Source organism: Tamandua tetradactyla, chromosome 6 (assembly GCF_023851605.1).
Source record: "Tamandua tetradactyla isolate mTamTet1 chromosome 6, mTamTet1.pri, whole genome shotgun sequence".
Lineage (NCBI taxonomy): Eukaryota > Metazoa > Chordata > Mammalia > Pilosa > Myrmecophagidae > Tamandua > Tamandua tetradactyla.
Genome location: NC_135332.1, coordinates 176,714,508 through 176,740,331, shown reverse-complemented (window position 1 = coordinate 176,740,331; position 25,824 = coordinate 176,714,508). Strand labels below are relative to the sequence as shown.

The 25,824-nt window shown below is 40.0% G+C and overlaps 2 protein-coding genes across 16 annotated transcripts in view; one reads left to right on the top strand and one right to left on the bottom strand.

Moving 5' to 3' along the window:
- The window catches only part of PHF20L1 (PHD finger protein 20 like 1), a 152,834-nt gene extending 138,158 nt beyond the window's left edge, over window positions 1–14,676 (bottom strand). For both annotated transcript variants that reach the window (XM_077167696.1, XM_077167698.1), the window contains exon 1: window positions 14,407–14,676. The gene's annotated coding sequence lies outside the window, so the exon portion shown is untranslated. The remainder of the gene's footprint in view (window positions 1–14,406) is intronic.
- Window positions 14,595–25,824, top strand: part of TMEM71 (transmembrane protein 71) — a 45,389-nt gene continuing 34,159 nt past the window's right edge. For 2 of the 14 annotated variants that reach the window (XR_013178539.1, XM_077167727.1), the window contains exons 1-4: window positions 15,603–16,066; window positions 17,185–17,266; window positions 18,548–18,605; window positions 21,186–21,398. Coding sequence is in view for 13 of the 14 variants with exons in the window: in XM_077167727.1 (XP_077023842.1) it covers window positions 17,221–17,266; window positions 18,548–18,605; window positions 21,186–21,398 (317 nt within the window). In the remaining variant the exon portion in view is untranslated. Of the gene's footprint in view, window positions 14,820–15,571; window positions 16,117–17,184; window positions 17,267–18,547; window positions 18,606–21,185; window positions 21,399–25,824 lie in introns of those variants that run through there. The other 12 variants (XM_077167716.1, XM_077167722.1, XM_077167718.1 and 9 more) reach the window with 12 other exon arrangements.

Here is a 25,824-nt window from a genome sequence, read left to right as displayed (position 1 = left end):
TAAAGGGTTTATACACAGAACATTGCTAAACAAAATCAAAGAAGACTTAAATAAATGGAAGAAAATTCTGTGTTCATGGATTGAAAGGCTAAATAATATTAAGATGTCAATTCTACACAAATTGACTTACAGACCCAATGCAATCCCAATAAAAATTCCAACAGCCTACTTTGCATAAGTGAAAAAGCCTACTACAATAAGTTCATTAGAAGGGCAAGTGATTTCAAATACCAAAAACATATTGAAAAAGAACAGAGTTGGAGACCTCACACTTCCTGGCTTACTCATAAAGCTACAGTGGTCAAATCATCATCGCACCAGCATAAGGATAGATTCTATTTATTGATAAATGGAATCAAACTGAGAATTCAGATATAAATCCTCATACCTATGGTGAATTGATTTTTGACAAGGCTGCCAAATCTACTTAACTGGGAAAGAATAGTACCTTCAATAAATGTTTTTGAGAGAACTGGATATCCATATGCAAAAGAATGAAAGAGGACCCCTATCTCACACCATGTACAAACATTAACTCAAAGTGGATCAAAGCCATAAATTTAACAACTGTGACCTTAAAATTCCCAGAGGAAAATGTAGGGAAACATCTTCAAGATCTTGTGGTAGGCAGTAGTTTTTTAGACTTTGCACCTAAAGCACAAGAAAAAAAATTAAAAAAAGGGACATCGTCAAACACTTTTGTGCATCAAAGGACTTGTCGAGAAACTGAAAAGGAAACCTACTTAATGAGTGAAAATATTTGTTAACCACATATTTGATAAAGATTTAATATCCAGAATAAATAGAAATCCTACAACTTAACAACAAAAAGACAATCTAATTAAAAAATGGGCAAAAACTTAAATAGACATATCTCTAAAGAGGAAATACAAATGGCTAAAATGCACATGAAAAGATGCTCAACATCACCAGCTATTAGGGAAATGCAAATCAAAACCGCAATGAGATTTCATTTCACACCTACTAGAATGACCACTACTAAAACAACAACAGCAACAACAACGAAAGTATAGAATTACCATAAGATCAGTCAGTCCCACTACTGGGTATATACCCAGAAGAACCAAAAGCAGGCACTTGAACAGATAGTTGCACACAGATGTTCATAACAGCATTATTCACAATTGCCAAAAGATGGGAGCAACCCAAGTGATCATCAACCGATGAGTAGATTAACCACATGTGGTGTGTACATGCGATGGAATATTATTCAGCTATAAGAAGGTGTGAAGTCATGATGCATGTGACAACATGGGGAAGACACACTTGGTGAAATAAGCCAGACGCAAAAGAACAAGTATTGTGTGATTACACTGATATGAAAAAATCAGAATAAGCAAATGCATAGTGTTAGAATTTAAAAAATAATAGGATAGAGGATGTCAGGAGACTGGATATAGGATACCAGGTGACAGGTCAGGGTGAGAGAATGGGGACTTGATGCTTAATTTGTACAGAATTTCTACTTAGGCTGAAGGTAAAGGTTTGGGAATGGATGGTGGGGATAGTAGCACATTATTGTGAGTAAAATAAACAGCCCTGAGCTTTATAGGTGAATGGGGTTAAAAGAGGAAACTTAAGGATGTCTACACTACTAGAATAAATATCAAAAGGTAAAACATAGGACGGTACAACACAGTGAGTCCAATTGTATACAATGGACTATGGGTAATAGTACAACCAAGGGAATATTCGTTCATGAATTATAAAAAAGTGTATGATACCAATAGACTGTGGTAATAATAGGGTGGTGTATGGGGAGAAACCCCTAATGTAAGTAATGGATAATAGAACTATTTTAATAATCTTTCATCAATTATAACAAAGGTAACTATTGTTTAAAAAGAGTATTATTTATATATTTTTAAAAGTACTATCATTAATAGTAACAAATGTTCCACAGCAATGAAAAGTGTTTGTGGTGTGGTGGTTTAGGGAATCCTGTATTTTAGACATGATTGTTTTGTAAACTCACAACTTCTCTAATTAAGAAAAAAACTTATTATTGCATTTTTACTGGTTAATATCTCTGCCTATCTCTATCTATTTCTTTTTCTCTATAATGGATGTTATTTTTTCTTAGAGCAGTTGTGGATTTACAGAAAATCATACAGAAAGTACAGACCCCACAAACACATTTTACCATATTATTAACATTTTGCGTTAGTGTGATAATTTTGTTACAAGTGATGAACCAATAGTATCATAATTTTACTATTAACTGAAGTCCATAGTTAACACTAATCTTTGTGTCGTATGGTTCCATAAGACTTTTTCTTTGTTTTTTTTTCTTTCAATTTTTATTGTGGGCACATACATGGAACATAAAATTTCCCATTTTACCCACTTTCAAACACACAATTCAATGGTATTAATTACATTCACAATGTTGTTATCAGCACCACCATCCATTATCAAAACTTTTCTATCTCCCCAAACAGAAATTCCGTACCAATTAAGCATTGACTCTCCATTTCCCACCCGCACTTCAGCCCCTTGTAACCTGCATTCTAATTTCTCACTCTACAAATTGATCTCTTTTGAATCATTCCTTCTACCCCTCAACTATTTCTTAATCTCTCACCATCTCTCCTTCTCTCCCTCTCCCCTCTTTCTCTCCCCTCTTAATTCTTGCTGTCTCTCTTGCTCACTCTCACTCACTGTCTCTTTTTCACACAAAATTATTCTTGCTGCAATTTGAATATGAACCCTGAGCAAGCAGTGGGGGGTATTCCAGGGCAATTTTAAGAGATGGGAATTCAAATTGCAGGTAATATGCTAAAATTCTGAAAAAATACCTTAGCAACAAGAGAAATTTTAAAACATCGGTGAAAAGAAAATCAGATCTAAAGTCAAATAATATAAGTATTGCAATGAGTTTGAGCAAAAATTGTAGATTCTAAAGACCAGAAGAAACCATGAAATATTTCATTCTTCTCTCACTAGATGGACGAGACTCTCCAGTGCTATTATAAGATGTACCAATTTGAACCTGCTATGTATCTTAGAAAAGCCATGCCTATTTCCCTGATCCAATCTTGTGGGGGAAGCCATGTTTTTTTTAGTCCTGATTCAATATTGTGGGGTAGATATTTTGACTAGATAACTTCCATGGAGATGTGACACACCCAGTTGTGGGTGTGATTTTGACTGGATTACTTCCATAGAGATGTGGTGTGCCCAATTGTAGGTGTGACCTTTTGATTAGATGGAGATGTGCCTCCAATCATTCAAGGTGGATCTTGATTGGTTTAATAGAGGCCTTTAAAAGGGAAATCATTTTGGAGAAACTTCAGATGCAGACACTTGGAGAACAGTTGCTTCAGCGCTGACAGATAAATGGATATTTGGAGATGCTTGGAGTGCCAACACAGAGAGCAGGTACTTAGACATGGGTAGAGCCCAACAGATGTTGCCATGTGACTTCCCATGAGATGTTAAGCAAACCAGAACATGGAGAGGGTCGAGGGAAGCCAAAAGATGAAACCCAGCACCAGAGAAGCCAAGTGAGAAACCCCCACAGGAACAAAGGCTGAGAGCAATGGAGCCCAGGAGCAAGGGATCAGCAGATGCCAGCCAGGTGCCTTCCCAGCTGATAGAGGTGTTCTGGATGGCATCAGCCTTTCTTGAGTGAAGGTAACATCTTGTTAGTGCTATAATTTGGACAATTTCATGGCCTTAGAACTGTAAACTTGCAACTTAATAAATTCCTTTTTTTGGAAATCCATTCCATTTTGGTATATTGCATTCTGGCAGCATTAGCAAACTAAAACACAAGGGAACTGCATTGGGCCAGTTTAACTCCAGAACTATCCTGGTTTGCCATTTCTTTGATTTCTTTGTCTTTTCTTAGTATAGCACAATTGAATTTTTACTCAAGATCTCCAAATATTTCCATTTTGTCCACACCCCTCTCTTCTTACTACCTATGGGCAAAATAGCCCCTTGGTGGCATTCTGACCTCATAATATGATCATAAGTCATATTTTCTACATAATCTTCCAGTTCTGAATCCAATATTTTCAAAGTTCTTTAAACAAAAAGTACCATGCATCATTCATATGATACATGATAGATACCCAAGAAATGATTGCTGAATCTAATTGTTATTAAAATGTGCAACTTCTCGTTTCAAAACATCATGTTGTTGACCTTGCTGTACCTTCCACCAGCACATTTAAAACATGTTTGCTCATCTCTCAAATATTCTCTTTTCCTAAGACTATTCCAACAGTCCTTGGTAAATAGACTGAAAACAGTTCCTGAAAGATATCTGATCCTAATTCGTGGGACCTGTCAATGTTACTCCATTTGGAAAAAAGATTCTTTGCAGATGTGTTTAAATTAAGGATTTTGAGATAAGGAAGTTATCCTGGATTATTCAAATGAGTCCTAAATCCAATGATGTGTCCCTATAAGAGAAAGGCAGAGGAAGATTTGAGGCAGACAAAAGAGGAAAAGGCACTGAAACCATGGAGGCAGAGCTGTAGTGATGTAGCCACAAGCCAAGGAATGCTGGCAGCTACCCAGACTCTGCAAAAAACAAGGAACAGATTCTCCCCCTGAGCACCCTAGAGGGAGCATGGGCCTGCCCACAGCTAGATTTTAGCCCAGTGATACTGATTTCAGATGTCTGACCTCCAAAGCAGATTATATTTCTGTTGCTTTAAGCCACCCCATTTGTGGTAATTTGTTACATCAGCTGCCTGAAACTAATACATGTGGTGACCCCAAAACTATTTGTATAAAACTCTAGGAAAATTTAACTGTTATGTAATGATTATTCATTTATATATTTAAATATTTTACTAGAAAACTTTAAAACAACTGACAACTGGTAACCCCTCCCATGCACACACATGCTTACACCACTTCTGTTGGGATAGATTTGGAATTTAAAGTACCAGATAGGAGATCATGTCATTTCTCTTGCATAACAAAGAGACAGGCCCTTCTCAGGTGGTATAAATCAAGCCAGAATTAGTCAAGGCCAGTAAAAAACAACAAACACTACTCAGTACATAAACATTGGGGTCTACATTGTCTCCCAAAATCAAGACCAAATACAAACTAACATGAGATATATCCTTTTCTATACATGAGATTGGATCATATTGTATCCAAGAAAAACTTAAGGAGTGAGCTTCACAAGAGAAAAAGAGAGGGAGATTTGGCTATAGGGAGCTTCTCCGGGTCCTGCCCTCTCTCTTGAAGCATCCTTCTTTGTAATTAGTCCAGTGACAAAGGTGCATATATATGCATGCACACATGTGTACGTGCAAACACACACAAGCATATACATACACCACTCCTAAATAACAGATTGGCAATTGGTCTTTGCCACACAGACAATAAAATTGTACTATAAATTCAGAGTGGCCTAAACAGACAACTTAATCCAGCTCCTGGTCACAACCTCCTGCAACCTTCAAGGAATGGGAGTTTCACTCTCCGTGCAAAGTTCATTCAAAAATGCCTATAATGACTGGTTAGTTTTCTTATTGTCACATAAGAAACTCCCATTTCATTGTAGTGATTGATTCTCTATTTCTGTTCGGTAGGCTATCGCATGTAGTCATGTGAGGATTATCCTGTTGTCTTTTATTATCAATTCACCTCCATAAGCATACGGATTGGTAATGTCACCCAGGAGTGGTATTAATATTTTTGTTATTTAGGATTCTTTTGCTTGAAAGTAACAGAAATGAATCCAATCTAGCTTTATCAATCTTCAGTTTATCAAGATTTATCAATCCAATAGGATATTGTGTACTCTGACCTCTGAGTTTCATTCCCCCTTGTATCTTTTCTAAGCAGGAGTTCTTATTGCTATCATTTTTTTTGATTCTATCATTTTATATTAAGGGTGTTGAGTATGACTAAGTATATTGTGTATTCATATGTCTGACTATCAAGAGCTTATCAGGACATAATTTAAATAAACGTGTGCCACCCAAAAACTCTTGACCTGTAAATGAATGCATCAACTATAAACAATTTGGTGACATTTGTTTAGGGGAGGAGTTGTATGGTAGGTTGAATTCTGTAACCCCAGGCGGAGGGGAATATGTTCTTTTTTTTTTAATGTTTTTATTATAAACAATGAACAGACATACAAATATTCTTGACATGGTTACAATTAATGGCTCACAATATCATCGCATAGTTGTGTATTCATCACCATGAACATTTTTTGAACATTTGCCTCTCTCCAGCAAAAGAAAGAAAAAAGAAAAACTCATACATACCATACACTTCCTTTCATTGACCACTAGTATTTCAAACTACTCAATTTATTTTAATCTTTGTTCTCCCTATTATTTGTTTATTTTTATCCATATTTTTTACTCATCTGTACATACCATAGATAAAAGGAGCATCAGACGTAAGGTTTCCACAATCATGCAGTCATGTTGCAAAAGTTGTATCATTATACAATCATCTTTAAGAAACATGGCTAGTGGAACACGACTCTACAGTTTCAGGTACTTCCCTCCAGCCACTCTAATACACCATAAAAGGGATATCCATATAATGCATAAGAGTAACCTCCAGAACAAGCTGTCAACTCTATTTGAAATCTCTCAGCCTTTTGCCACTTTATTTTGTCTCATTTCCCTCTTCCCCTTTTGGTTGAGAAGGATTCCTCAATCCCTTAATGCTGAGTCCCAGCTCATCCTAGGACTTCTGTCCCACGTTGCCAGGGAAGTTTACACCCCTGGGAGTCATGTCCCACAGAACATGTTCTTAATACGTTCTTCTGGATTACGGATTCTTAAGCCATTTCCATTGTAAATAGGAGCTTTTGAAGATGTTATTTTTAGTTAAGGTGCAGCCCAATTGAATGACATGGGGCTTTAATCTTATTACTGGAGGCACTATGAAGAGAAAGCCACGGGAAGGACTAGAAGCTGGAAGTCAATGGAACCCAGAATTGAAAGAAGATGCTGCCACATGCATTGCTGTGTGACAGAAAAGCCAAGCACCAGGAACACTGGCAGCCAGCCCGAGAATACCACAATCTTCAGGCAGAAAGCATTACCTTGCTGATGCCTCCATTTTGGACTTTTCCTAGCCTCAATACTGAGTCAATAAATTCTCTTTGTTTAAGACAATCCATTGTATGGTATTTGTTTTAGCAGCTGAGAAACTAAGGCAGACTGTCTTATTTCAGTTGTATGCAGGAGGTTGGATTATATTGGATGGGAATGTTCTTGCTTTATTATGCATAGTAAGAAGTTGTGTGTGTGTGTGTGTGTGTGTGTGTGTGTGTGTGTGCTGAGCATTGGAACGTAGTAGACTAATTTTTTTCTGCTTTGCATGTTTTTCCTTCTCTCCTTCAGTAACCAAATCTCAGTCCTGTGACCATATGCTATAAGGTTCATGAAAGCTTTGAGCTACTGATCGCCACCTTCGCTGTCACATGAGAAACACCTGCTTCAGAATGATGTTAGAGGAAAACAGAGGTAAGAGATGGAGAGCAACAGGACTCCAACATGTCTGAGAATCTAGATTTAGATTTGCTCACACCTGTACTTATCAATTTTGGAGCCAATAAATTTGATTTTTACTTTAGCTAGCTTGGTTTTGTTTTCTGTGTCTTTCAATGAAAAGTGTTCTAGATAGATGCTGTGTCCATATCTTAAGATCCCAGTGTTGGAGTTGTTAATTCCCAATCTTTATTTATTTATTTATTTTGCATGGGCAGGCACCGGGACTCGAACTTGGGTCTCTGGCATGGCAAGCGAGAACTCTGCCTGCTGAGCTACCGTGGCCCACTCTATTTCCAATCTTTCAACCCCATGCAAAGTGATTCTTCAAATGCTCCAGACACCTAAAGATACTGTGCAGTAATGGTTCAGGCATCTGCCCCTTGTAGACTTAGAACCATTATTATCTTCAATGGGGATTTATTAAGGGGGTGGATTATTTTCCTTATGTATCTCAAATTCTCCCAACACAGACATCTTCATAAGTTATCTTCAAGAGTTTCCTATACCCATCTTAGACCTTCCATTCCAAGATTATTAAACGGAAAAGGCTGATGACTCTCTCCCTCACAGGCAAAACAACTAAGTTGCCTCTATGGGGGAGGGGGCATACATTTTATTGCTTACTACAACTGGGGCAAGGGAAGATTATCTTCTAAATTTTGATTTAGCAAAATTTATCAAAAATCAACTAAAGGGCCCCTCTGCCTCTTCTCTCCACAAAGAATTAAAACATGAAGAGAAGTAATGTGAGCAGATCACCTCATTAGAGATGTAGATTACTAATTAGTGCATTGCTGGGATTGAATCATGTCCCCTATAAAAGACAGGTTCAGATCCTAACCCCTGGTCCTGTGGATGTGAACCCATTTGTAAATGGGATCTTTGGAGATGTTTTAGTTAAGGTGTGGACTCATTTGAGAACAGGAGCTGTAAAGATCCCATTTAGATGAAGCCAAATTGAATCAGGGTGGACCTCAGTCCATATGACTGGAGTCCTTATAAGTAGAGTAAATTTGGATGCAGCCTTCAGCAGAAGCTGGAGTTCAGCAGAAGGCATAACCTGACCCATTTTATGCTTTTTGCCTGAGCAGTCTAGGAAACTCCATCTAGCAAAAGGAGATTCAAAGGGCAATATGCATTGCATCCTGCAGTTCTGTCTTCATTTGGACACTGGCAGCAGTTTCTGATGGATCATAGGTCAAGAATCATAGCTCATCTGCTAAACCATTGTTTGTCCTATCTGCTGGACACTGAAGCTTGTTCAGCCACCTGGTTTTACTGTTTTAAGTTGGCAATCAGGAATGTCAGCAACAAACATGAGACATGGTCACACCAGCAGGCAGCTGTGGATTGTTCGCCTCATTCCATTTTCCCAGTATACACAACCTTATTTTCCTTTTCTTCTGTCACTTCACTTTTAATTTATGCCATCTTTGCGCAAGAGTCCTTCAGGAACTGGGTGGTTTAGAAACATACCGTTAAGCATGTCTTTGTAAAATCTGTTCCTCCAATTTGAGCCTGCTTTTCTTGAGGGTAGGGACCAAGTGTACTATTTTAAATCAGGGATTTGTAAAATCTCAGGATTGATGGGTCTTAATTTTGCTTAATTTTCTTGAAATTTATCTCTGCCACTCCTCTGTTCAAAAAGATTCCGTGACTCCCATTTGCCTCAGAACAAACCTCAGACTCCTTGTTTGGACATGCCGGGCCCTCTGCGATGGAGCCTAACATTCTTTCATGTACTTACCTACCACTACTTCCATTCTCAGACACATACTCAAGTTTCCCCCTGCTGCCCAGGCCTGCCTGGTGCCTGGCCCTTTCTCATGCAGAGTGCACACCTTCCTGTTTCATGTTACTCATCTTTTCCAAGGAAGTCTTGCCTCCTCCCTTCAACCTGGAAGGCATCTGTTCTGATGCTGAGTTCTGATTCCTGAATATCTCTCCTAGCCCTTTCTACTTTGTATTATGATTATAGTCCCGTCTCTCGTATTGGCTGTGTCAACACAAATTGTTTTAACTAGTTTTTAAAAGAAAGACCAATAACTGAAATTCGATAGCATTCAATAGCATATTTCTTGCTCACGTAAAGTCCAAGTTAAATGTTCCTGTTTGTGCAGCTGTGATAGCTTATAATATTGTCCCCAGTTATTTACCCTCCCCCTGTTAGATGATTATACATCCCTACCTGTTGCTATGTGACTTGGAGTTCCTCTCTGTGGAAGAGTACACCTCCCATCCCTGCTGGCATCAGGCTTAGCTTGTTCAGGCCAATGAAATGTGAGCTTGATTGTCAGCCCCAAGCAGATCCTTTAAGAACTGAGTGTTTCTGGCAGTTCTCTTGCTCTAGTTCTCTTACTCTTTCTCCATTGCCATAAGATTAGCATGTCCCAAATAAAGGCTTTTCTTTCATCTGGGCTCTGAAATGAAGACTTGTGGAGCAGAACCTCAGCTGAACAGCAGCCAAAATGAAATGTAAATAAGAAAGGAATGTGTTCTTATATGGGAGACTAAAGCAAAAAATGTTTATTTGTTACAAAATTTAGATTTTGACTAGAGCATTTCCTAATATAACTCATGTAGATAGTTTGATTGAATGTTATAAGTACTTGAAATCTCAGGTAGCACATGAGATTTTGTTGGTTTATCCAGAGTGATCCCCCGATGAATCCCAGAATGATTTGATCAGTGAGTGGAAAAGTATTTGCAAGCCCCCTTCGGGGAATGGTGAGAGTGGGGAGAAATTCAACTTCCCCAAGTTGAATTCTTGATATTCTCACAAGCAGTGTGGACAACCAAATCTACAGTCTGAGCCCCCTGTCTTGGGGTTTGTTCACATGAAACTTAACCCCACAAAGGATAGGTCAAGTCTACTTAAAATTTAGGCCTAAGAGTCACCCCCAAGAGAGCCTCTTTTGTTGCTCAGATGTGGCCTCTCTCTCCAGCCAATATGATGAGCAGTCTCACCACCCTCCCCCTCTCTGTGTGGGACATGACTCCCAGGGGTGTGGACCTTCCTGGCAACGTGGGACAAAGATCCTGGAATGAGCTGAGACTCAGCATCAAAGGACTAAGAAAAACCCTAGAATGAGCTGAGAATTAACGTCAAGGAATTGAGAGAAACTTCTCCACCAAAAGGGGGAAGAGTAAAATGAGACAAAGTGTCAATGGCTGAGAGATTCCAAACAGAGTCGAGAGGTTATCCTGGAGGTTATTCTTACGCATTAAGTAGATATCACCTTGTTGTTCAAGATGTAGTGGAGAGGCTGGAGGGAATTGCCTGAAAATGTAGAGCTGTGTTCCAGTAGCCATGTTTCTTGATGGTGATTGAACAATGATATAGCTTTCACAATGAGACTCTGTGAATGTGAAAAACCTTATGTCTGATGCTCCTTTTAGCTACTATATCAACAGAAGAGTAGAACATATGGAATAAAAATAAATAATGGGGGAACAAATGTTAAAATAAATTCAGTTTGAAATAGTGGTAAATGAAAGCGAGGGGTAAGGGGTATGGTACGTATCGTTTTTTTTTCTCTATTATCATTTTATTTCTTTTTCTGTTGTCTTTTTATTTCTTTTTCTAAATCGATGCAAATGTACTAAGAAATGATGAATATGCAACTATGTGATGATATTAAGAATTACTGATTGTATATGTAGAATGGAATGATATTTAAATGTTTTGTTTGTTAATTTTTTTTTAATTAATAAAAAAAAGTTAAAAAAAAAAGAGATGAATGTGTTATTGTCAGCCAGTGGGATTCTGGGTTTGTTACTGGAGCCTAATGAAGTAATAAAGGATAAAGAAATTAGACTAAAGGCATGGTGCCACCATAATAAGGAACCTAAATCTTATGTCATTGACTTTGACGGTAGATGGTACATGCCAGTATTGAAGGCTAGAAATGTACTTAAAGCAGAAATGTTCTGAAAGCAGAAAATGTACTTAATGTACTGATGGTGGCTTTACATGGAGAAGTTGTGAAGCAGAATCTTGCCTGGAATGCTACAGGCTGCATTTGACAAGGTACCACAAGAAATAGACAGCTAAAACTGAATTAATGCATTTTCATGCGTGGATAAAGGGAAAGAGAAAACTATGAAAGTCTGGAACTTGAAAGATTAAAAATGACACTGTTACTTCTTTCTAACTCGTAAAGAATAAGATTGAAAAATACTTTGGACTGAAGACTGATTGGGATTCAAATTAAAACTCTGTCTGGGAGCAAAGACGAAATCAAGGATTTGGCAATTATGCCTGTGGTTAAATCTGAAGGGATTAAGGCAGTGCCAAGGAAGTGCACAAACTGACTCAAGGAAAAGAGATAATGGGCCTGGCTCTCCAATGGAAGTCTGATAAATTCAAGGTACCAGTAATTAATTATAGACACATAATCCTTTCTCAAAAGAATTATAGGCATGGATATTGGCACAGGTTGCTAACTGGAGTAAAATACAAAAAAAGTTGGTGACTATGTTTTTGAGATAATTGTAGAGCCAAATTATCTCTACAATAATTCCACCACTATTCTCAGACACTTACTTAAGTTCCTACCTGCTGCCCAGGTCTGCCTGGTGCCTGGCCCTTTCTTATGCAGAGTGTACATCTTCCTGCTTTGCATTATTCATCCTTTCCAAGGAAGTGTTGCCTCCTCCCTTAAACCTGGAAGGCATAACACTGAGTTCTGATTCCTGAATATCTCTCCTAGCCCCTTCTACTTTGTGTTATGATTATACTTTGATACCAGCCTGGTATCAAAGAGATGGTGACAATTCAAGTCTTAAAAGAACCTTTCCACTTCTACTAGCAGGAAGTAGACTCAGAAAAACAGCTCTGTCCCCAGGGAAAGCATAGTCATCAATCTTCCAATACAGCCAGGAAGGGTGATGGAAAAGGAATGGCTTTCACCTCCCTGGAAAGAGCCAAAACCACAAAGAATAGCATGAGTTACCACCTGGGGAGCAGAATTGGGGTCTGATCAAGGGTCCTTCTCCTACACAGGGTACAGGTCTCTTGCAATGTCTGATCATTCGGTTCCATCTCCCATCTCCCATTACTTCTGTTTCTAAGTGGGAGAGTTTTGGTGAAAACTATTCTGCCCTTGTTCCAGTATTGAAGGTTGAGTGAATGGGGCAAGATGGTCATACTTCTCCATATCAAGAGGAACCACATCCAAGCAAAGGTTAAATCTTGGACTTGAAGTCTGTTGCTATGATTGAATGGGATTTGGGATTTCCTCTGAGGAGCGGAAGTTGGAAGTAAAAGGGAGCATCTATAGTCATTGACATCACCATTCCCAGTCATTCCTTTCCTCTGGGACCTGCAGTGCCTCCCCATGGAGGAAGCACTGACCCACTAACATCGGGCTTCACCATATGACCTGTTTAAACTAATGAACTTTACATGGAAATTTCAGAAGCCAGTTCTGAATAGCTTTAAAACCCATTATGTATTTCTGTCATCTCTCTGGTTCTTTTCCCTTTGTGTAGAGAAGGGCGTGCCCCTGATGGGGCCCATCCACCAGCCTGGCTCTAAGAAGGAAAATGTAAGGAGCAGAGCATCAGCCAATCTGCAGCACCAACATCAGACAAGACTTCTTGGCCAGGTTCAACCAGGGAGGCAGAGCCATTAGAAACAATGTATAATATGAGATTTAAAAAGAAAATAGGGACTGTACTTTATACAGCTATGGGCACCAGTAAGTATTTGTTTGCTATCTCTTCTGTGTCTGGTGCTGGGCCTGAAGTCACAGGACACGTGGCTGGGATTAAAAAAATGGGTATAAATGGAGCAGAGGAAGGACAACTGGAATCCATGAAGAACAAGCTGGAATACATATCTGTCTCACTGAAACCCATGTTGGCCTCGTCCCATCTCCAGGTCTCCAACCTTGATGCCGTAGAGGCTCTGTGAGAGAAGCTGGCACTCTTACTGTGAAGCCATCCTCACTCCTGGCCCAGGAATCACAGAAGCGGAAGGAACAGATCCCATGGGGAGTGGGGCTGTGGGCCAGCTCACACAGTCAGCCAGCAGAGCCACAGAAATGTGCATGAGCTGCCACTAAGCCTGACCTGTGAGACCTTCCACTAATAAATATGGCTCCTGATTCACTTCCAATTTCCAAATGCAGCACAATTGCCACCATGGCTTGGCCTACCAGAGACATACATGGAACGAGATTCTGGAAAATTTAGTTCAGTTTAGCCAAGCTGACACATTATAAAGCCACCATGCGTAGCAGTGAGAGTTTACTCCTCTAAGCCACTAAGATTTGGGAGCTGACATTTACTACAACATAATTGTTGTGGTAAATCAGCTATTTTTCAAGTGTTTAGAGACCCAAACTCCGTCCTAATCATTATCCTTTCCATGTTTGACCCAAATATTTATCTGGTCCTCTAAAGCTCTGGGCTAAATGTGGCAAAGAGGGGTTTGAAGAAGTTAGAGGGATTTTCCTTCCTTCTCTAGGAGATATTAGCTGAGGCTAGAAGAAGAATGAAGGATAGGAAGAGGAGGAGGAATACGAAGAGGAGAGACAGAGGGAAGCTGTGAATTGCAAGAAAAAGGGTACCAGCCTCCCAGAACAGATGGTAATCTGGCAAACCCAGACAGATGTGACCAGAGCAGTTTTGAATAAATGCATGTTCTCAGATAAAGTGGACAGAGAAAACAGATGGCTCAGGAGATAATATTTGTTTGAACTATGTATTAGCTAGCGATTGCTGTAACAAATTCCCCCAAAACTGGGTGGCTTGAAACAAAATTCATTTCCTCACAGTTTCTGTGGGTCAGAAATCAGGGCAGGGCTAAGCTGAGCCCTCTGCTTCTAGATATTTCACAGGCTTCAATCAAGGTGTTGGCTGAGTCTGTACTCATCTTGAGGCTCACCTAGAGACAGATCCATTTCCAAGCTCATTCACGTGGCTGCTGGCTGGGTTTCAGGCTATCACACTGAAGGTCTCAGTTCTTCACTGGCTTTGGAGACGAGTCTGCATTCATTGCGAGTCTGCATTCATTGCCATGTGAGCCTCTCCATCTTGGCAGCCTGCTTCATCAAAGACTGGGAGCCAAGAAAGCAGTAGAAAGAATCCAGCAAGACGAAAGCCAGTCCTTTGTGACCTCATCATGATAGCACCATTGCTTTTGGCATATTTTATTTATTAGACGTCACAAGCTTCAGCTCACAGACAAGGGAGGACAATACCAAAGACATGAATGTTGGGGGCAGAAATTAAAAAAAAGAAGCTACTTGCTGCAGGCTAGATGAGCTTTCCTCCTGCCGACAGCTCCCGGTGTCAGGGGTATGTCCTGTCCAAGACCCCACCTGGTGGCATAACCTCAGCTGAAAAGGGAACCCCAAGAGAAGATAAGATTAACTTTTTTGCCAGACTGCCAAAGCGGGAACCCAGGAGAGAATCTGAATTACAGAAAACAAATAAGGAATAAATCTCACACATGTGAGCTGAGGACTCAAGTATTTCTCATTTTTAAAATCTCATCTAATTCTCTGAGCCATCCTATGAAATATATACTAGTACATTTATAATTGAGAAAATTGTCAATCAAATTTGAGATCACACAACTAGTAGGGCAGACAGAATTTGAACCTTAGTCTGTGTGATTTTGAAACCCATCGTCTTCCCAGTGCTGCCCCAGCATTGCAGAAATGTGCTCTTCTTTGATTACTTACGATTGCAGAGAAGTGTGAGAACCCACAAACAGCGTCAAGTTCTTGGAATGCTAATAAAATACAAATATAAATTGTAAATTCCATCCATAGGGTGTTTTTGTAAAGCTCGACATTTGGTGGATCCACACATTGTCACTACAGACATTTTCATAAGCTGTAACTCCTGGTATTTAATAGCATCCTGAGTTTAATAACAGCATCAGCTCAGTGTTACTCAATGAGCGATTTGGACAAAGTGCCCTGACTCCATCTAATGGAAAATGGCCAGAGGGTGATAAGCAGAAAGTGTCGCCTCGCTGAAAGTTTTTCCCAGGTCTTTGCAGCCAGGGATGACGTGTTAGCTCAGGAAAGCATCCCTGGAGTGGCCACGCTGTGTCCAGCTGGCTTGGCTCACGGGCTGCACATCCGCTGCTGCTGGTGCAGGAGACGGAGCCTTCCCCGTGAGCCTCAGCCCGAGTGCCCCTGATGTGAGCCAACAGGAAGTGTGACCTCACACTGCCTCCCTGGTTGCACAGGCTGTTTTTGAAAGGAAACAAGAGAGGTTGTAAGGCTGACTTTCTCAAGAACTACACCCTCCTCTATTCTAGGAAACCGCTGAAAGAATAAGAGATTGTTGGAGACAGAACAACTTGTGCACTGCGATGGGTAGAGGCAGCTATCAGAAGGAGCAAAGATGGAATTTCACTGCATGCAGAGACCTCTGCACCTGTTGATGTTCTGACATTATTTTCAGCTGAAGAACTGCTAAGTCCTGGATTTCTCCACCGACTGTAACCACAGGAAGCTTCACATTGCAGTAATAATTTTCTCATTTATCAATTGGAAGAAGAGACTGGGAACTCCCTTTGGAAGGAACATGTATGGGAAAAATTGATTTTCAAAACAGATGTGCTACTTTGATGAAACGGGTAGATAGGATCTGTTTCTTGAAAAGTTTTAGAGCTGTAACTAAACTTTTTTTCAGTATTGCTAATTCTGATTAACTGTCAGTAGACTACCATAAGTGTTTGTAAAATGTAGCAATTAGGATTTGCCACAGGATGTGCTGGCTTAAAATTAAACTTGATGCTTGGGAAAAATTAACACAGAGTAATTTGGACTGGCATATTTATATTGTATTGATCAAAATTAAAAGAACAAGTAACATAATATTATATTCAAGATCCCAAGCAAATGAAGGCTATGGATGTGTGATTTATATAATGATCTATTATTGCTAGTTACCATAAAGAGGTGGTGGATCAAACAAATAATTTAGTCCTACCTTGTAAGGTTATTAGTTCAGTGATTATATATGTACACAGTTCAACAGATGGTAGATCCATGCGATGGATGGTAAATGATTAAAGTTTATTAAGTCATACACTTTGATATTTGATATGTTCTTAATTTGCCATTGACAAAGTAAACTATATGCTCATGAGAGCTGAGTTTTGGAATCTGCCCAGCAGTATACTATTTTTAGCACAACGCTGCTTACGCTACTTTGGAATGTCCAAGCTGATAACAAACACAAAGGGGCAACCTACCTGTCAATGTATAAGCTGATGGACGAAAGACAGAGCTAAGCATTGTTTGAAGCCTGATAATACTGATTGATTGCTGCTGGATGGTGAAAATGCAAACATGTTTGTCTGGGGTCCTAGAAAAAGTCATTGTTCATATTTCTTAATCAAATAACTCACTTAACATGTTTTATTTTGAAAATCAACTTTTATAAGGTTTAGCTTTCCCAAATAAAATGATGCTCATATTTAGATGCACTGAATGGTGCAATGGAAAATGTTATACGAAATCCTAGGGGCAGACAGAACCCCAGACGTCCTTCAGTCTGGGCCCCTGCCTTCGGTCCTACATCTCTGTACTATTTCAGTGAACAAATCTGAAACCAGTGCAATTAGTAGGTACCATCTGTTTTGGCATCCTTTTTCTATTTTTAATATGCAACCCACCTTTTTTTGAAATGTCTTTTGCAGAAAATCTGTGAAGTTTGAACAAGCGGCCTTCCCAACATGTACAGAATATCTCAACTGATGTCAACACCAGTCGCAAGTAAATGTAGGAGAGCTGCTATGTGCAATTATCTTGTGAACGATTAGACTCTTTTTAGCAATTTCCTTGCTTTGATTTTGCTGATCCTCACACCGTTAACCATCTGTCAGTAGCTTTGCTTCTTAAACGCCAGTGTTCGCGTTGGCAATGATTTTGACTTCATTTCTTTGCTTGAGAGAAATGTGGTGTTTTTCCTTTTAGTAGGAAAAAAATCACCATTTTTTTAGATGCCTGTGCATAAATATGAAAGGAGATTATCAGCTACTATTAAGATGCAAAACTGTTTGTCTATAAAAAAAAAGACTGAATGATTTTGATAGCTGCTTGCAGAAAATAAGGGCGTTGTTCAAACGGTAGTGGTTTCACGTTTCTTCCTTCCTCTTGTTATTTTTCTCCCCAAGGCTGCCTGCTAACCCTCCCTCACACACCCACTGTTTTCTCCTGATAAATCAATCAGCCCAGTATGAAAGTCTAAATTCCTCTCTTTGTCTTAGATATTAATTTTCAGTAATGGAATCAACTTTCACTGAACTATTAGAAATCTTGACACTGCCACCATGGATCATAAAACTCTACTTTAGAATTTAGAATATTAATTGATTGCACCTTTCTAACGATTGATGTCTGCTGTCATGCCTTTGGTTAAGTTGGAATGAATGAGTGGTTGCTTTTTTTTTTTGATTAATAATACTCACTGGCTTCATACATCAAAAAATCATTTATATTAAAAAACAAAACAAAACAAACCTTCTATGTAGTTTCCCACCAACATCTCTTGCTCATTGTTTTTTTTTAATAGAAATGCCTTAAAAGGCACTAATGAGGGGGCATCTGGGCAGGCCACCCAAGGCCTCAAATGACTGACTAAGCTAAATTACACATGGTGTAATTGATTTTGGTTTTCTGTGGCTTCATACTAGATGTTTTCTTCCTTCTTTTCATGAGCTCAGTTTGATACTAATGATTTCCTTGCTTTAAATAACAATGACTACTTATTACTCCTTTAAAGAATGCTGATTTATTATTGCACAGTGCTCTGCATTAAGGAACTCTGAAGGTTCCTTAGTGAGAAGAGACAGAAGATGCAGACCCCTAGATGACTTCCTGTTCCCGGGGAGGTGACAGCTGTGTTAACACTGAGTGGTTGGAGGGCAGCCCCACTGACATCTTTCTGCTGAGATGGGGACACCTGCTGTTCACACCCTCCTTAGACCCCTCCTCTGCTTGCAACCACGCGGATTAGTGAGCCGTGGTGAATTCATGCTTCTCTCCCATTTGCTTATGCAGGTTCCGGGTCAGAGAAAGAACATACTGGAGAACTGTCGCCCACATGCATTTTCCCAAGGTATTCCACAGGGCTTTTCTCAAGAAAAGTTGATCCAGTTATCTTCCTGTATGTTGTCTTTGTTTTATTCCTGAATTACAAATATTATTTGTAGTTATCATCCCGTTTTTGGTATGGTTATATATTTTCAGTCCCAGTCACGTACAAAAGGAAAACTGACCTGACCTAATAGTGGACTTTTCTTTTTCTTCCTCCTCTCCTCTTCCCCTTCCTTCCTTTCCTCCTCTTCTTTCCTGGTGTAAATGTGGACGGGCGTGAACTGCTTGCTTGGTTAGTGAATAGAGAAACTGTTCAATACTGATGTATCGCTGCTTGTTCTCAAACTGATGTTCTCTTTAATGGGCTTTTCTATCTCATTTTATAAGAACAATGCACGAACTGGCCAAACTGAATGCTCCATGAAAATATATAGAACCTACTATTTTGCTCGAGTTCTGAAATGAAATCTCTCTCTTTTTTTTTTTTTCTTTTCCTTCCTTCTTTTCTGTCTGTCCTTTATTTCTCATGGAAACATCAGTTGATTTTTCCCCTGGTATTTTTTGAAATGTGTTCATGGTATAAAGGGATGCTGCATTGGTTTTAGAACCTGTTCCCTGTCTGTTCTAGGCCCCTGCTGCACCAAATGATTCAGCTAAGGATGAACGGGTGCAGAGAGGGAAGGGCACAGGTTTTAGAGCCATGTAGGCTCAAGTTCAATTTCAGCTCTGCAACTTTGAGCCATACAAGGATGAGTTAAGTATGGAGAAGACAGAACCCAAAGAGGCCATGGAGACTCTCTTAAAATAGCTAAATGGCTCTCAAAGGAAGTCTATGGGGGAAGAGAGGGAAGGGAATGATGGGAAGGAAGGAAACAAACATTTATTAAATACATACCATGAGTCGCACACATCCCATTAATGTTCTCATCTAATTGCCAAGGCACCCCCATAAAGAAGGTGTTATTTTTCTCATTTTACAGATGAGTAAATAGTCTCAGAGAAGCTAAGTGACACGGCTAAGGCTACTCAGCTTATCAATGACAGAGTTGGATTATGGGTTTAGGAGAAATTGACTCCAAATTCTATGCCTCTTCTGCCACAGCCCAGTCCATATATATATTTTTAATTTCCTTTTTTTTTTTGTATGCTGTATGGTGGAGTCATATTTCATTATTTTTCCATGTGAGTATCCTGTTATTGCGGTACCATTTGTTGAAATTTTGTTCATTTGAGTTTTTTTGTTTGTTTTGCTTGTTTGCTTTTTGGGAAATTCATGGACTGGGAATTGAAATTCATGGACCAGGTCTCCCACATGGCAGGTGAGAATTCCACCACTGAACGTTTTTTTTAATTGTGAAATATAACATATATACAAAAAAGCAATACGTTTCCAAGTACATTTTAATAAGTAGCTATAGAACAGATTTTAAAGTTTGGTATGAGTTACAGTGCCACAGCTTTTCATTTTTTCTTCTAGCTGCTCCAAGACACTGGAGACCAACCGAAATATCAGTATGAATTAGCATTCATACTCATTTGTTAAATCCTATCCTCTCTGTTATGCTCCTCCTTCTCTTTAAATAACATATAGCCATAAAAGCAATAAATTTCAAAGTACATTGCAACAATTAGTTGTAAAACAGATTTCAAAGTTTGGGTATGGGTTACAATTCCGCAATTTTAGGTTTTTATTTCTAGCTGCTCTAAGATACTGGAGGCTAAAAGAAATATCAGTATAATGATTCAGCACTTACACTCATTTGTTAACCCCACCTTTTCAGTATAACTCCACCATCTCCTTTGAGCTTTGTCCCACTCAATGAACTCAGTTAGGGTTTAGGATTTTTTGTGTGTATACTTGTGCAGGAGAAGGGAGGAGTAAACAAGTAATGTTTCCTGAGGAAATTACCCTATTTCTGTCTCTAGCATGGCTCTATAACTGTTGTCACCAGGCTTCCACCAAGAATTTTTACATTTCCAGGATATCATCATAAATTTAGTTGCTTTTCAATCATATGGATGTGCCATTGTTTTTTAAGACATAGGCAGATTGATCTAATTAAGTATGAGACTACCCTGGATACTGAACTGGAGAAGGTAATTGTGAAACCATTTGTCCAGCTGACCAGGAGGAAAGTTTGCAAAGACCGTAAAGAGCCCTTTGAGTGCATGCTCACCATGTGACTCATATGTGTCTGGTAGCTGCATAGTTATCCTTTCCTATTACAGTGACAAGAGTGAGGATATGGCATTTGGAGGTTGTTCAAAGCAAAGGACTGGGGGACCTATGAGCCCCCAACATCCCAGAAAGACAGTTCTGTAATTTTTCACCCAAGAAAATGGCTTAATGTCAAGAGTGTAGGCTCATCATTTAGTGAAGAATTGTGTTTGCATTAAAGTTAACCACAAAAGAAGCTCTCAATGTCCTATTGCTCCATGTTCTCCCAAGTTTGGAGATGATTCTCTACCAACTTAAGAGGAGCAAGTCATTGGGTCCATGGATGCTAGAGACTGTTTTCCTTAACAGTGACTAGATATGTGGTTTTGTGTAGTTAGATGTACTGGATAGAGGTTTAATGTACTTTCTTTCTTCCCTCTTTAGTTTTGCCTGTGATTTCCCAGATGGTGACAGTTCCTTTGAATGCTGCTCCATTGACCCCGTGACAGGTTCCCACCTTACCTGCCGCCGAAGTCCCAGATTCCTCACCAATGGATACTACCTATGGACAGAAGACAGTTTCCTCTGTGGCAAAGATGGCAATATAGCTCTGAGCCCATCCCACACCAGCGTGACGTATAAGGAGAGCTTAGTCAGGTGAGTAGAGGGTATTGTGTAAGAGAGTCTGAAGTCCAATCCACCATCAATTACTCATTTATTCATTTGTCATTCAACAGTCATCTTTAAAGGTTCCGTTATTGCTCCAGATTGTGGACATCCAAAGGCTAATAAGGGGCAGCGATAACCACCCTGCAAACAAACAAAAGTAATGAGGTGATACTGATATTCGGATAGAAATCTGCTTAGGGTACACTGCGGGGGTGGGGAGGGGAGTGGCAGGTAAAAACAAGCTTCCTAGAGATAATATGATTGATTTGAACCTTGAAAGAAGTAGGATATTAGTTAAAATAGAAGTTTGTGTGGGATCTTATAGAGGGAAGCAACAGGCATGGATTTCTGAGACACCCCGTACAATTGAGGGAAGGGCAAGTAGTTCTAGGGACACAACATAGGATGGGAAGGGTTGCTCAGCAAGAGAGAAGACTGAACACAGTGGCAAGGGCTGCGTGGAGGAGACTGAATTCTTGGCTAAGGAGTTCTTAGTTAAAGAGGAGCCATTGACAAATGGCTTTTTATTCTTAAAAAGATAATATTCATTACAATGTACAGGATGGATTCTTGGGAGCGTGTGTATGTTTGAGTAGGGAGAGTGGGAGAATTGGAAGTAGGGGACCCAGGAATTGAAAGAAAGCAGGACCGTAGGGATGGCAAAGAGGTAGGACTTGATCACTGTTTGGATGTGAAAGCTTAAGGATAGGAAAGGCTCTGACGTGAAATTTAAGACTGGCTTTGTCTGCTTGTATAGTAGGGTTATTCACCAAAATCAAACAAAAGAGAAGCATGCTTGAAGGAAAGAAGATAATGAGTTCACTTTTGGATGTGTAAATGTGGGCAATTGTGTCCATTTTCTGGTTGCCTCTAAAACCACCCACATGATGACTGTATCACTCAGCTACGGATATAATGCTGTGGTGTAATAAACAACTCGCATCTCAGTGACACGTAGCAATGAGCACACACATGTCTGGAAATCAGTTGGAACAGGCAGGTCTAGCCTGGGCTGGGCTGAGCTTGACTACAGACTGGAATCCTGTCTGCTCCGCAGCTCTCGTTCTTCTGGGACCAGTGGGGTAAGGTGTTCTCATAGTAATTACAGAGGTGCAAGAGGACACACCCCAACAGCGAGTGTATTTCAGGCCTCTGTGTGTATCAGTCTGGTGATTTCCCCTTGGCCAGTTCAAGTCCTGTGAGCGAGCTGGAGTCAGAGGGCAGGGAAATACACTCTCCCTATATGGAGGTTGGGGAGGGCACAGGGTACGAATTCTTCCTGAATATCCAGTTTACCACACTGGTGATCTCCAGACATATATCTCTATCCTATTCTTTTTTCTGCACTAGACCATTTATCCAATGGTCTACCAGACAACTTCATTTGGATTTCCTACAGATATCTCAAACTCAGTATGTCCAAAATGGAATACTAATTTTTCCTTCAAGCATACTTCTCATGCAGTGTTTATCTCAATGGAAGGCAACATTCTCACTGTCAGTCACTCCAGGCTCTATGTTTTTATCCATATATCCTTTTTAGCCAGTAGATCATGTATTAATCAGGGTAGGCTAATTGGTGATAAACCTATAAATCAAAAAGCATAATGCTTTAAACAAAACTGAATTTTATTTCTTGCTCAACTAACAGTCCAGGATGGGTGTTCCAGTTTGGCTGATATTCCATCTTAAAGCAGTGACTTAGAGACTCAAGGTCCTTTCACTTAGGGTCCTGCCAATTGCTAAGACCTCATTAACACTGGCCTGGTAGAGACCAGTTTGCCAGGAGCCAACTGGTAGAAATAAAAAGTGAGGTGGAAGAGTGCCTGCTTTCCTCAAGGCTTCTGCCCAGGAATGGCACACACCATTCTGCTCGCCTATACAGTGCAGAGAACGTAGGCTCATGGTCACACCTAATGGTAAAAGAGGCTGGGAAATGGAGACCAGTTCTGTGCCCAGGAGGAAGAGTTGAATGGTTTGGTGGAAAGTGTTGCAGTTTCTGCTACAACTGTTAAGACCAGATGAATTTGCTTCTTAAAATTATTTTGATGTTTTCTACTTTTCTTTATCCCCATGGCTACTCTTTTCATTCAGACCACCATCATCTTTTGTTTAGATTTCTACATGGCCACCTTAGTGTCCTGCCTGCCTCTTGGATGACCTGACTTCCAATACGTTCCAGACTGCCGCAGCGTGGTATTCTTACCTTCCCTAGGCATCCTCCTTGAGCAGAATTTTATTTCATTTCCTTTCCTCCCACTGTCCCTTAACCATAGTCACCAGTGTTTCTTACATAAACAAATACAGTAAAATTAATCACCTTGTATACTAAGTACTATCCCAACTGTTTTACACAAATATTCTCATTTAACCCCCAACTCCTACTCTGAAAGTTTTTGACATAGATTCTAATGTTACCATTCTTATTTAACAAAGGAGAAATACACATCCAGAGAGGTTAGGTAACTTCCCCAAGATGATGGAGCTCTCTTTTTTTTTTTTTTTTTTTTTCACATGGGCAGGCACCGGTAATCGAACCTGGGTCCTCAGGCATGGCAGGCAAGCACTCTTACCTGCTGAGCCACCGTGGCCCACCCAATAATGGAGCTCTTAACTAGAGCCAAGGGATTCCAGTTCAGGTTGTCGGACTTCAGAGCCCATGTTCTTGGCCACCATGCTTACCTGCCTCCCACATTGTGCAATCTTGATATCAGAGATAATGTCTGTCCGTCTTGTTCACAAATTTGATTAGTGCTTAGAGCATAATAGATGCTTAATAAAACTTTGTTGTGTGATTTAATTAATAGAAAAATAAAGAAAATCTCTTAATTCCTGCTTCTTCTGGTTAAGATGATCTCATCTTAGAGCCTACAAAAACATTTAAATTTAGTTGGTTTGCACAGAGAAAATTATTCCACTGTCATGAACTCTATTGTCTTCCTCAACTTTGTGTGACCTGCAATTGCTGACAGAAGGAAGTGAAAGAAAGCGGTTTCTCAAGTGCAGCACTATTCACATTTTGGATAAGTCTTTATTGTGGGCAACCATCCTGTGAATTGTAGGATGTTCAACAGTATCTTTAGCCTCTACCCACTAGACACCTGTAGCACCCTCCAATGCCACAGCATTTAAAAAAAAATGTCACCAGAAATTGCCAGATGTTCCCTAGGGCCAAAACCTGCCCATTTAAGAATTGTTGGGACCAAGAATTCACAGGGCTTGTTGTAATCCTCCCTAAACTCTGAAGGAAACACAGTGGAAAATGCATTTCTGTTTGGTGCAGACACCTCCACCTGAGGAACAGGTCTTCGTGGTGGGAAAAGTGTTCCACTTTGTCCTCTCATTAACTGTACTCAGTTCAGTTCCTCAACATTTCTCACTAGTATCCAGTGTTTAGCACAAGTAGGCACTCAACAGAAGTTAATTCCCCGTTGTCTTTGAAGAGCTTCTCTGCCTTCGAGCTTGCCCCTCCGACCAATCCCTCTGAGGCCAAAAATCTTTCAGAGATGCAAATAAAATGACATCACCACCACTCTTGCGCCATCAACATGCTTCAGTGGTCCTTCTCTGCTCTAACTTTACATCTTAACTTCCTAGCATGGTGTATGAGTTCTCAGTTACATCCTTTTTCACCTTTGCAGCCTCATTGATTAACATGGCCCAATATGAGACACCTGCTCCTCAGTGGGCAGGTCAGGTGGTGCCATGCAGCTCAGAGCTCACCTACCCCAGAGAGGCTCCCGGGACCCGTAACACCCTTCCTGGCGGTGTCAGAGCAGGTGTCCCCTGCAGTGCAGTGACTGAGAGCAGAGGCCCTGGAGCCACACTCACACTGCCTGGCTTTGCATCCCAGCTCTGCCACTTACTAGCTGTATGATTTCAGTTACTTGACCTCCCTGCATCTCAGTTTTCTCATCTGAAAAATGGGGTAATAATAGTACCTACTTCACAGAACTGTACTGAGGATAATGTGAATTAATGTATGTAAAGCAATATTTTAGTTTCCTGTGCTTCTTAAGCAAATACCGTGTCATGGGTTGGCTTAAACAATGGGAATTTGTTAGTTACAGTTTTGAGGTTATTGGAAAGGCCAAATCAAGACATCATCAAGGTGATGCTTTCTCCCCAAGATAGACATTCTGTGGCTAGCTGCTGGAAATCCTTTGTCCTTAGTTTGTTACATGGCAAGGCTTATGATAGTATCTCCCAATCTCTCGCTTTTCTTCAGGGTTCTGTTGGTTTCAGCTTCTGGCTGCACCACTTACGGCTTTCTCTCTTCCTGGATTTCATTCTCTTCTATGGATTCCAAGAATAGGATTAAGACCCATCCTTAAGGTGTGAGGTGGAGCACACCGTAACTGAAGTACTTCATCAAAAGTTCCTACTTACAATGGGTTCACACTCACACGAGTGG